At 40.0% G+C, this 12,392-nt stretch overlaps 1 protein-coding gene across 1 annotated transcript in view; it reads left to right on the top strand.

The window, feature by feature from the left end:
• VWA8 (von Willebrand factor A domain containing 8) overlaps positions 1-12,392 on the top strand; it is a 428,582-nt gene that overhangs the window by 169,935 nt on the left and 246,255 nt on the right. Inside the window, exon 22 of the mRNA XM_088482592.1 lies at positions 1,950-2,026. Within this exon, the coding sequence (XP_088338718.1) occupies positions 1,950-2,026 (77 nt within the window). The remainder of the gene's footprint in view (positions 1-1,949; positions 2,027-12,392) is intronic.

Raw genomic sequence — 12,392 nt, 5'->3', positions numbered from 1 at the left:
CCAATGCAGTGCCCCTTACATATATAGGACAAGGACATGAAAAATAAAATAAACAACACCTGAATCCCCACTCCTGCGCCCACCGCCATCCGCTCCTCCGTCCTCCCACTCGGCTCTATGGGAGAGATTTCATGACGTCTCTCCCATCACTCACTGGGGGAACCGGAAGGCGGAGCTCATGAGTGAGCTCCAGCCTGGCTTCCTCCATGGGTGCAGCAACCAATGAGACTCTGTATGACTCTCATTGGCTGCTAAAACAAACACGCCTCCCAGTAGTACAAATGTACTACCTGGTGGCGGCGATGTGTTTGTTTCTGTGTAGTGCGGACCGCACTCACTGCGGTCCGCACAACACTAACCACGGCGTTCCCCGACAGTTGCAAGGACTGACAGTCTAGTGCCTCCCTGCACTGCGCTGGCCCTGACTACACAAAAGTCCATGAAAGATGATGTTTGTCCATGAAAGATGACGTTTTGCCTCTTTCTGAGACCCGATTTTTGCCAAGAAAAGTCCTAATTTGGTGGGAAAATCCAAAATAATCCGAGCCTGCACATCTCTAATTCTAACATCATTACAACACTATCAAAATGCAGACACTATTCACAATCCTTTCCACCATTGTTAAAACCACATGGCGGCAGCCATACTGGTTTCACAAATCTACAAATTACATCAAGATGTACTGCCTTAAACCAATTACCATCTGATTAGATAGAGGGAAATATACATATGGGGGGGGGCGCTATGTTTAGGCACCCCAGGGGAATTAGGGCTAGGCACTATTGGGGGTGGGGTTAGTTTTAGGCACTAAGGGGGGAGGATTAGGTTTAGGCACTAACCGGGAGGGTTAGGGTGCGGGTAGGGAGTGTTGGGGTAGAGAAAAGGGTGGTTTGGGGGTGAAGAGGGTAGGGATAGCATACTAACTTATCCCCTGTCGGGATCCTCAGTATCGAGGTGCCCCTGTTGGTCTTATGTAATTGCCTGCGAGGTCTAGGAACAGACAAGATTTCAGTGAATTAGCCCATATTTTTAATGCTGCAATAATTTAATAGGTAAAAATCAGATGAATTTTACCTTTTAAAATATTGCCACTTTAAAAATATGGGCTAAGTCACCGGACTCACACTCATGCCTGCATCTCGCAGGTTATTATCTAAGGCCCAATATTTATAATACTTATTAATGGAAGACTATTCTTTTTATGTCTGTTTTGCCAATGGAATGTAGAACTGATTTGCACTTGCTACTTTGAGCCTACAGTTTGATATGAATCCCACTTATTTGAATCTCTTTGCTCTTTTCGATTGTGTTCTGTGATGGAATTCATAATGACAGCAAACGCAAAATACATCTACTGATGTGGATCACATTATACAAGAAACATTGTTTTTTTTGCATAATTCGATTTGTCATAGTTGGTGCTTTTCTCTTATTGATAAAGGTACCATTATTTTCTGAAATATATTTCACTGATTGTTTCCTATTTCCAGATCTCGTTATAAGAATTAAAAATTTACCCTCCCAAAAAACTGCCGGTAGTAGGTACAAATGTTGAAGAAAAGTGTGGCTATTACAGTATATATATATTTTGACAATAGTGGTACAACTACAGGTGTGATTTACACCCAAAAATTATCCAATTAAGTTTTATAAAAGTTGTAATGATCATGTTATAGCATACTGACCACGTCAAAAAGAAGTCTATTTTCTGTGTCAACACATCTATACCATTATATAATCTTTCATACAATTTCTTTAATACATTTTGTGTCTAATATTTCAATCAGAATTTATAAACAATTTGCTTTTTTACTTGTGATAACTTCTGTGCTGTGAATTTTGTGTCCGTAATTATGTTTTTTTTATATCTCTTATGTTTTGTATATACTTGTTTACTTTTGAATCCGGAATATAATTTAAAGGAAACATTCTCTTTCTATACTAACAGGGAGTTGGAAAAAACAAGATAGTTGATAGATTTCTGCATTTACTAAACAGACCACGGGAATATTTGCAGTTACACAGGTAAGCGCAAAATGCACTGATACGGTTGTGTATTTATGTACTGGAAATGTATGCTGTATTATCAAATGTGTTCCTCTCTGGAATGTTAGCAACCACCATAATAAATAAGTGTACAGATGTTTCCTCATACATATAGCCTCTATACACCATGTGGTGCAAGATGCCTGGCGCGAGTGACCCGCCAGGTCCTATGCGACCCTGCTGGTGCCGGGCATCTTTTTGAGTCTTTTTCCAACGAAAATGTGTCTTAGTTGCATTGTGACGTACTAGCACAAAGCAGCAGACCGTGCTGATTAATTTGATATGCGACACTTGTATATCAGTGTGCAACTGAGTCTTTATGTAAAGCAAAACGGAACTTGACATGGAAAAAGGCCACGGGCTCTGCACTGTAGCACCATGTATATATATTCAAAGACTTAGTCGTATACAGATTATCAAGTGTCACAAATCAGATGAATTGGCACAGTGTCCTGGTGCATCCTAGTCACATCACAGTGCAACTAGGATGCATTTTCAGGCAAAAAAGATGCTCAGTGTAAGCAGAGTCACATGGGACCTGGCACGCCAAGAGGGGCTGTTTGACGCAACTCGAACAATTATGTATGACGACACATCTGTATTCATGCCTCCTTCAACAGCATACATGCACATAAGATACTTACACACACCCTAGTTGCTGGGCTGCTGCTGGTTGGCTGTGATGATCCTCCCTCTTTCTAGCTCCCTCTGGGAGGGCTGTGGTCGCGGCGTGCTGCCCGGCCACTGCTGGTTCAGCTATTAGCACTTCCTTGTCAGGTGGTATGAAAGCACCTGACGCAGAAGCGCTGACCGCTTAACAGGCAGTGGCCGGGCAGCTCTGATATTGGGTGGCCCACGGATGGTGGAGAGACGGAGACAAGGCCGTCTCCAACTCTGAAAAAAAAAAAATTGGTTTGTCAGAGGGGTTTCTGGGTACTCCCTGCTTATACAAGTGGTTTGTGGGTGTGTAGTCGGAGTGTGTCTATCGGCACATTCAGCAGCCACATGCTATGTCCATGAGAAACAGACTTCCTTTCCACATACACATGACTTAGAATCTCACAGCTTTTGATGCATGCTCACAATTCATGATGGTTATGTGCGATCGCATTGACACTGATCAGTTTATTCCCGAAAAGCCCCTTTTCACTGGAAGACAGATATGGCTGAGTTGCATTCTAGTCAAACTAGAACAGACATACAAAGATACATATATTTGCATTTGTACTGTACATGCGCTTTATTCAAAAACTTTCCTTTTTTGTCAGAATCAGACCACTAGTGAGGGACACATTTTATAAAGAGACAATATTTTCATGCTTTCAAAATCTCCATTATTTTTTAACATCTGTATGAAAAGATATTTAGGCGTACTTATTTATCTGTATTCAGATCTGAAGGGAGATGTAAGATAATAAAAAAAGTAGTTTCATACCTTTGGGGTTAGTACTACTTGTACTACTACTTGAGCTCATCTTCATGTGTTTATTGATTGTACATTACTTTAAATATTTTTACAAAACACTATTTAACCACTTAACTGACAATTTTTCCATCAAAACCGCACAGAAATGTACGTTTTTTTTTATTTAATTAAGTTGAAAGAGTATTTTTAAAAAATATATTTAAATATTTTATTTAAAAATATATATACCTAGGGGAAGTTATACACCACCTTCCCAATCCCTGTGTCTGTAGGCCCTCATTGAAATTATTTTCCCACCCCCCATCAAATATAGCCCCACCAATGTAAAAATCCCCAGCAATATTAACCTCTCCCCCCTAGTGATAATATGTCCCTGTGGCAGAGCCCCCACTCTCACCCCCAGGGACAGTGGGATTCCCCACACCCCCTTCCCCATGTGTCACTATATATGTACATTTTTATATATACATATATAGTGACACAGACACCCCACCAGAGAAACATTTATTTTTATATTTATTACAACACCCTTACCCCCTAGTGCCAATCGATGTCCCCCGTGATCCCCCCCCCTTGTATCTTGCCCCGACTCGTCACCTCCTTCTTGCAGAGCGGAGCTTGGTGCAGGGAGAACTGATCATCAGTATCCCCTGTTGCAGACCATAACACTTTTCTTTAGGTGCATGCACCCATGTGTAGTACGGATTTCTCTCCATTACACAAGGGGGATCCGGATATGCAGCACTAATGCATGAGATGCGACCTGGTCAGGTAACGTACTCCTGGCTGTAGTCACATTTCATGCATTAGTGCCAGGCAAGTGGTTAATTTTTATTACATGTGTTTTGTTTACTTGTAAATTGATGTCTAGATGCTGCATTACCATGTTCTACAGCGCAAGGCAAGGTTTTTTTCTTTGTGCAGATGATGCAAAGTTTTGTAACAGGTTTTATACCCTAGAAATGGCCTAGAAAAAAATGTCCCCCAGCACTTTGCAATACACTAACAATAATATTTGAATATTACATAATAATATAAATCCAGAGATCTTTGTTGCATATATTTGCAAAGATATGTTTAAGCACCGGGTAGCGTCAAGGCGCCTCTGTACCGGTGTCCGTAATGCTATATGATAATAGCACCCACTTTGGGTCATATAATTGCATACTGTTATGCCACATGATAATAGCAAATACATCAAACAGGCACATTGGGACAGCTGGAAAGTTCCCGCTGGACTGGTCCCTTCCCCCCCCCTCTGCCGGGCCGGCTGACACTACTGCCTGGGAGAGGGTGTTAGGTTTATGGTGTGTTGGGAGGGGGAGGTTAGGCTTAGGCACTGGGGGGGGGGGGAGATTAGGGTAGCGGTTAGGGTAGGGGTTGGGAAAATACCATGCTTTCCTATGGGTGTCAGGATTCTGGCTGTCGGGATGCCGCTGTCGTATTCTGACCAGCTGCATCCCGACAGCCGGGATTTCATACCCAACCCAATACCAACACCATGGGAAATGGGCTCTCAGCCTAATATATTCAGAAACATCAACAGAATAGAGGAAGGGAGTCGCAGCGGTGGCCCCAAGTAATTCAAGTAATGGGATAAAGGGGCTGAGGAATACATTTTAAATTTTTTGAACATTATCCCTGTATATTGTGCATTATCTCAGTGGGGATATCATTTTATCTGCGCTGAATGAGTGTAGTTGAGAAGTATCTTGGTACACAGGGAGCGCTGCAGACTGTGCTGTTCCGTCGTTACTCCATGATTTGTGTCATTATTACTGTGCTGAGCACATGACCACTTTGTTTCTGTGAAATTGTTTTTTTTTTTTGTTTTTTTTTCCAAATGTCTATTTCCAGATCATTCAAAATCAAATGAAAGGCTAATTAGCTTTTTATCTTCCCTCAATTTTCTCTCTCAGCAAATGATATTTATTCTTGAGATCGGTTATCTCTCCACAGATGAGCATCGTTACAAAATCCAGTTACTTTTGTTATAAATAACCCTTTGAGCTCTAATGGGTTTTTACTGCAATTACTCTTAATTAAAATGTCAGTTGAAAGCAATAGGGTTGCTTACTCAGAAAACCAGCGCTTCCCTTGTCATGCTTACTCGCTTATCTCAACATCTGATGGGCAACAAACACAGGCAGTAAAAAACACCAATTATATATGACTGCTCAGTGAAAACGGTTCCTCTTTTCATAAAACACCCAGATGTTTCCTAATACAATATAGCACTTAGGAAGTATTAGTGGTAAAGGAGGAAAGTGATGTAGTTGGAAAATTCATCTCTACTGTTTTTTCTGTAAGATTTATTCTACCTTTTATTTACAGCAGCTTTATCAAATTATTGGAAGGTGGGGGGATTCAGAAAAGAAAGTTGGAAAAGATTATACAGTGTGGATATTGTAAGCAATATACAAAAGAAACATCACTATTAGTATTAAACAAGAGCAAAATGCAAACTTAATTTACAGTGAAAGAGGTCTAAAGCAGTTTTTCTAATCTAGATTCAAAACAGCCTCTACGGTAGGTTGATATAGAGGAGTATGGTCGTAACTTCGACCGCGGGGATCCGGCCCTCAGAATGCCAGAGCTAGAATCCCGACACCTGTCAGAATCCCGGCACCACCATCCTGACCGCCGGAATCCCGAAGGTACGTAGCGGGGTTAGGGGGAGGGTTAGGGTTAGGCACTAAGGGGGAAGGGTTAGGTTTAGGCACTAAGGGGGGAGGTTAGGTTCAGGTACCGAATAGGGCGAGGGAGAGTGTTAGAATACCGTTCGACAGGTGTCGGTATCCTAACCCTGCCAGGATGCCGGCGTTGAAATTCTGACCGCCAGGATCCTGAGCACCGGCATCCCGTACCCAGCCCGATATAGATTATTGGGAGACAAGTGGTTGTGACCAAGAGGTTGATGAAGGAGGGTTTTAGTCACACGGTAAAAAGTTAATAAGTGATAGAAATTGCGCTAATCCTGAAGAGGGAGTAGAGCCTAATGTTGATAGATCCATGCAGACAGCATGTTGCAAGACTTGTTTGGAATGTTATCAATAACACTCGTTACATAACTCCATTATGATAATTTACCAAGGTCTGTCGATAAATGAATATAAATGGAAGCTCAGAAAGCAATATAGTGCTTTTTGAAATGTTGTTCCACTCAAGAAATGCATAATCAGGCTTTAAATATACTTTGGGGTGTATGGATTCCTTTCACAGAAGAGTCAGTTTAGGGCATTTCTACCATATATGAAACAGTGTGCCCTCCTGTATGTCTAACAAAATTTGTATATTTGTCTTGGGGAACCCGAAAATTGTCATTACAGTGACGCTCCACGCCAATGTGATGTAATCATATCACTTATGCCTGGACGCACATTTTCATAACACATTCCATACTGAACAAAACTAGCTCATTTGTTATAGACAAATGTCCACTAATTAAATATCATTACTTAAATTTGCTTTAAACACATGCATGCATCTCACAATATACAGGTGTGTCCATATAAACATATTCTCAGATTGTGCTAATTGCCCCATTTATTGAGCACAGACTTTGCTACTTAGCCGTGCCAAAACACTAATCTTAAGTACCTAGTACAATATTTGCGAGTGAAGATTGAGGAATAAGTAAAGTATGCAGGTTCGACACGTGTGACCCCCCACTATGCATAATTATCCTTAATCTGCAAATTTATATGAATTGCTTTGTGACCAAAAAACTAGTTCTCTATTTGCGAACTAAGATGCAAGACTGAGAAAAAGTATCAGGAAAAAGTAGCAAGATTGAGGAAAGTGTACGCAGCAGGGGAATCACACCAGGGAGCTCATTCAGACCTGCTTGCAAGATGCAGTCTCTCGCTGACAAAAAGGGGCCGGATATTCAAATTCCACGCTTGCACTGCGTGGCGTAAGGACGCCCTCTTTGTCTTAGCGAGTAATGTCACTGAGCGTTCGCTAGTGTATAAAGATGCCCCATTTCCCCTTGCAACACACGTCATCTCCTGGAATATTGTTTGATTAATCAGTAACATCGAGAGCCATCGGAGCTGCTCACAGCCCTTGAGGTAGCCTTACCCCGCCGCAAGCACTGCGATCAGTGCTGAATGAAATATGTGCAGGTAACATGTACAATGACGCTACTTCGCTAATTATCCATGCCCTTTAAACTGCATTTTGTTGGCCTGACACGCCTGCGTCCACAACACCACTCCCCCGTTTACAAGCACCTTCCCCTGTTACCACCCACAAACAGCACTATCTGTCACTCAAAGTAGCACACCAAGTCTGTGTGCCACGAGCGCACGATTCCCCATCGCTGAGACTGGCTTACGCACACGCACTGCGAATTATATGCATGCGCACTGAGAAACAATCGCCCGGCGCAAGCAATCTCTCCTTAGCGAACGGGTCTGAATCAGGTCCCAGGTGTCTTGCCCCAAGGGATAGGCGCATGAATAAACATCTGTAATAATTCTAATGTTTATATATTCAGGATATAAAAGTATATGTATTTGTGGACATAAATACAGCACCTTGAATGCATATATTTGATAATTTAATAAACAGTTGAGAAGTCTGTTCACCTCTATAACAGATTATGTAAAAATTAGAATTGTGGAACATGACTAGGGTTTATTTAATATTTATTGTCAAGAGTCTTTATTTATCAATTATATTCCCCATAAAGAAAATCCAGCACATACCCCTGTACAGTTCAAGTATTTGAAGGATGATAAAATATTTAGGGGTAAATTAAACTTAACATTTAACTAGCACCTTCTAGAAGATAATAGCTAGAATCTGATTGGTTGCTATGGGCAACATCTCCACTTCTAAAAACTCTCACTTTAGTAAATGTACCCCTTCGTATCTAAGGGTAAATGCAAGCAATTAAAAGGTCTTAGATGTGGTTAGACTTACAGAATACTCAGAAGTTCTCTTCAACTGAGTCCATGGTCTCCAGTGTAAGAAAGATTAATCTGTTAATGATGGAAAAGAGACTAAGGAGAAACCTAGGACATATAACCCTGAGGTATTGGATACTCTGTTTAAACATATTAATAAAACGACACAGTCTAAATTTCAGGATGCCTTTTTTAAAAGATAAGTATCACAAATAAAGAGCATCTAAGTGACCTTTTCATCTCGGTAGAGAAAAATGATCAAAAAATTCACAATGATTCCTGGCAAACAATAGCCTTAGCAGGTACACCGGGTGGCAGAATCAAGTTATGCGGAGACTTCAGGTCATTATAAAATGAACTCCCCTTCTTTTCATACACTTACATTTATTTTTTCTGTATCCATTCCCCTGAATGTCTATAAACCTAAAACCTTATTAAACTCTATTTTAAAAAACAAACAAACAAAAAATATACATATATTTGTTTGTTAAAATAAGGATATTTTCATGAGGTACATTGTTAAAAATTAAGATAAAATGAATGTTTTATTTTTTTCTTGTGGACATATTTATTTTTTCATTGTGGTATTACAGTAAATTACTTTTTATTGTGTTAGCTAGTCACATGCTAATATCATTTATTAACAATTATCATAATTTTGTTTCAGTTATAAAATGAGTCACTTTGTTTAAGAAACCTTTTCTGTACTGAGCGTGAACTGGATGTATAGTATAGATGTAGTGAAGTGTTTAATTGACAACTGTCGTGTCATGTTGACATTTATAAATCAATAAATATTGATTGAGGACCTTTCACAACCTGAAAGTTACTAAAACTCTTTTTAAGCTAGATACATAGTAACTGATGTGTTTACACAGTGATGCTATAGACGACTGCACGGGTGACGTGTCGATATATCGAGGCGATGGGCCAACATATCGGGCGGCTGGAACACATTAAACGATCCGGTGCCCAACCGCCCGATATGTTGTAAAAATCTGCATCCCGCTACATGGGGTCGTCAATCACATTGTCAGATTGAGCTGCATGTAGGGCCGACCTGACATCGCGACTGACAATCAAACAGGAGGGAGCATTGCCCGACATAGTTGGGTACACATTAGCCGATTTTGATGATATGTCGGCCCGATCCATCAGATCATGCAAAAATCGTCTAATGTGTACCCACTTTAAGGTTACTGTAATCTGCTACCTTCTGGCCTTCCAGTGCTGCTTCACTACTCTTGAGTCTATCCTTATTTCTGTTGCTCCTCTCATTTTCCTCTGTTGCAGCTTTTCCTCTACTGCCCCTTTGCCAGTCACTCCACTGGCTCCCTGACCCTTTCAGAATTAAAGTCACATTTCTCTCTCTAACCACATCTCTTTATACTACACCTCCAGCCTCATTTCCTCACACACTTTCTTTGTTCTGCCAATGACTGCCTGCTCACCTCCTCTCTGATTACCACTTCCCACCTTCACATTTTGGGTTTATCACTGGCTGCTCCCAACCTCTGGAATACCCTTTCAAACATTATTAGACTTTCACCCCATCTCAACTTTTAAGAGGGCCCATAAAACTATTTTCAATCTATCCTACCACCCCTCCATCTGCTATTGTGCTCTTTTCCCTAGTTTGTAGGCTCTCCCCTTTGTCCTATATACATAATTATGCTAATTTCACACTGTGATTATGTATTTATGTTAAGGTTTGTTAACTTGTTTGTGCCAGTCTGTACTTGTAACTTGTTTGTTGTGTTCATTGTGTACGTGTAACTTGTTTGTTGTGTTCATTGTGTATGTGTAACTTGTTTGTTGTGTTCATTGTGTATGATACAATGTGCATATAATTAAAAGATAACATGTCCCTCCTAAAAGAATGACGGACATGATTACTGTAGCTTGGACTGGTTACCACTACTGCAGGTATAGAGTGTGGGGGTGAGTGCCACTGCCAAACAGAAACCAGCACCATGCTATGCCATTTTAGATTGATAACACAATTACAGGGAACCCCAGGGGAAATCGTGCCCTCTATGCCATTTCATGACCATACTGGAAAGCACTGTTAGGTTAGTATCAAGGAAATTGGTTGTTTTTGGAAAAATATAATGTATGTTTTGTACAACTACAAGTTGTTGCAGACCCTGACAGCCATACCTGCTTGAACATGCTATAGTAGATCTATAAGCATATCATGCTCTGGTAGTCTTTTTGTAAAGTAATTGCACTAATACACGAGAGAAAATAAAAGTTCAGTAAAATGTGGTAGGCTATTTATAGCCTATATATTATACTATTTATATACTCTAGTGCTAATGACCTTTTATATGATATTCTCTCTTATTACCAATTTACCATCAAGATTTGCGCAAGTTCTAATGAGCTGTTTTAATATGGGAGAGTACATTTATCCTTTGTCATATTAATGCTTTCAAAGTATGAAATTATTCTCTCCTATTTTGAAAATGCTTTTATCAACAATAAAGGTAAATGACCTTAGATTGGAGCGTCATTATACTGTATCCTTTACACCTTTATATTTTATTGCATGCTTCCTATGGCAAATAAGTGTGCCCTTTTTGGGTAATGGCTACTACATATTGTATACAGAGAAACAGGATGCGCTATCTCTAATAGTAAATAAGTCTTTAGTAATAAAAAAATATTATTTTTAATATATTCAACAAAGTGTATCACAATAAAGTAACATATGTACATATGAACAAACAAACAATATACTGTACACATACCTTCTATTAAAGTAAGCAGCATCTCAATAGTTCATATAGAGCCACGTGTGACATTCATTTGTTTACATTTACCACATATTGTGCTTTCTGGATTACAGTTACAGTTTGATGAATATACAGATATGCCCAGCTATATCCCTGAGGCTGGCGTGGCAAATCATGCCACACATAGCGTGAGAGGAAACGCACACTGCGGATGCGACCGCGCCTCCATAGAAATGCATGGTGTGATTGCAGTGCGCGCCATAGCGTACCGTAATATATGCAGGTTCGGGGAATCGCATGGCGCGATGCGTGCGCACGTTTTATGGCGCGATCAGCCACAATGTAACTGGGCACATCTGTATGTAGCTCTGTATTTTTAGCTTGTAAGAGAGCTACTTGGGATATCCCATACAAGGTATTATATTATTTTTGATCAAACAAGCTGCTATTTCTTTTTCCATTGTGAGTAATAAAATATTTTATACTTTTTATGTGGGAGTCTGCTGGTATAATTTTTCCATTATTCTGTCAGTTTTCATCTCGTCTTTGGACACATTATTCTCCATTTATTTTTATACAGACGTTACTAATTGGCGTCTCTTTTTCGTTCTGTACAGTATATAACAAGTGTGCCTCCACAAGGTGAATGTCATAGACTCAGGAAATAGAACATGATGATCTTTTCTCTGTCTCTGCTCTGTCATTCGATTTAGGAATGGGTACTTTTGTACTGCACTATTGCCTCTAAAATGATCTCTTTGTGAGAATGTCTTTTCTTGTCTCAACTGTCAGAAAGTGAATAGCGGTTAAATAGAATGAATTAACTGTCATATATACAGTCTATAAAGCCTTAAGCATTTACCATTATATCCAGTGAGTGATTTTTTTTTTAAGCCCATGTTGATTGTTGTATTTTTTACGCTATTTTACCCTAGGATGAAGGTCTTTTGCTCCCTTTATGCTGGTGCACACTAGACCTGGGGTGGTCAACCCTGGTCCTTGAGAGCTACCAACAGTTCATATTTTACAAGTCACCTGTTGATCTGTATTATTATTATTATCCTTTATTTAGAATGTGTAGGTTATGAATGAATGCACCACATGTTTGAAAATGTGGCAGTTAAGGTGGGTACACACGGTACGATATAGGCAATGATATAATCTTGTTAACGATTTCCCTTGAATTCTCCCCGGTAGCTCCAGTGCACAACGTGCAGTAAAAGCTGCACGATGTACACTAGTTCTATCGTGCACTATCTAATTATGTG

This window comes from Taudactylus pleione, unplaced genomic scaffold, assembly GCF_031769625.1.
Source record: "Taudactylus pleione unplaced genomic scaffold, aTauple2 ptg000005l, whole genome shotgun sequence".
Taxonomy (NCBI): Eukaryota; Metazoa; Chordata; class Amphibia; order Anura; family Myobatrachidae; genus Taudactylus; species Taudactylus pleione.
This window is presented reverse-complemented; position numbering and strand designations above follow the sequence as displayed.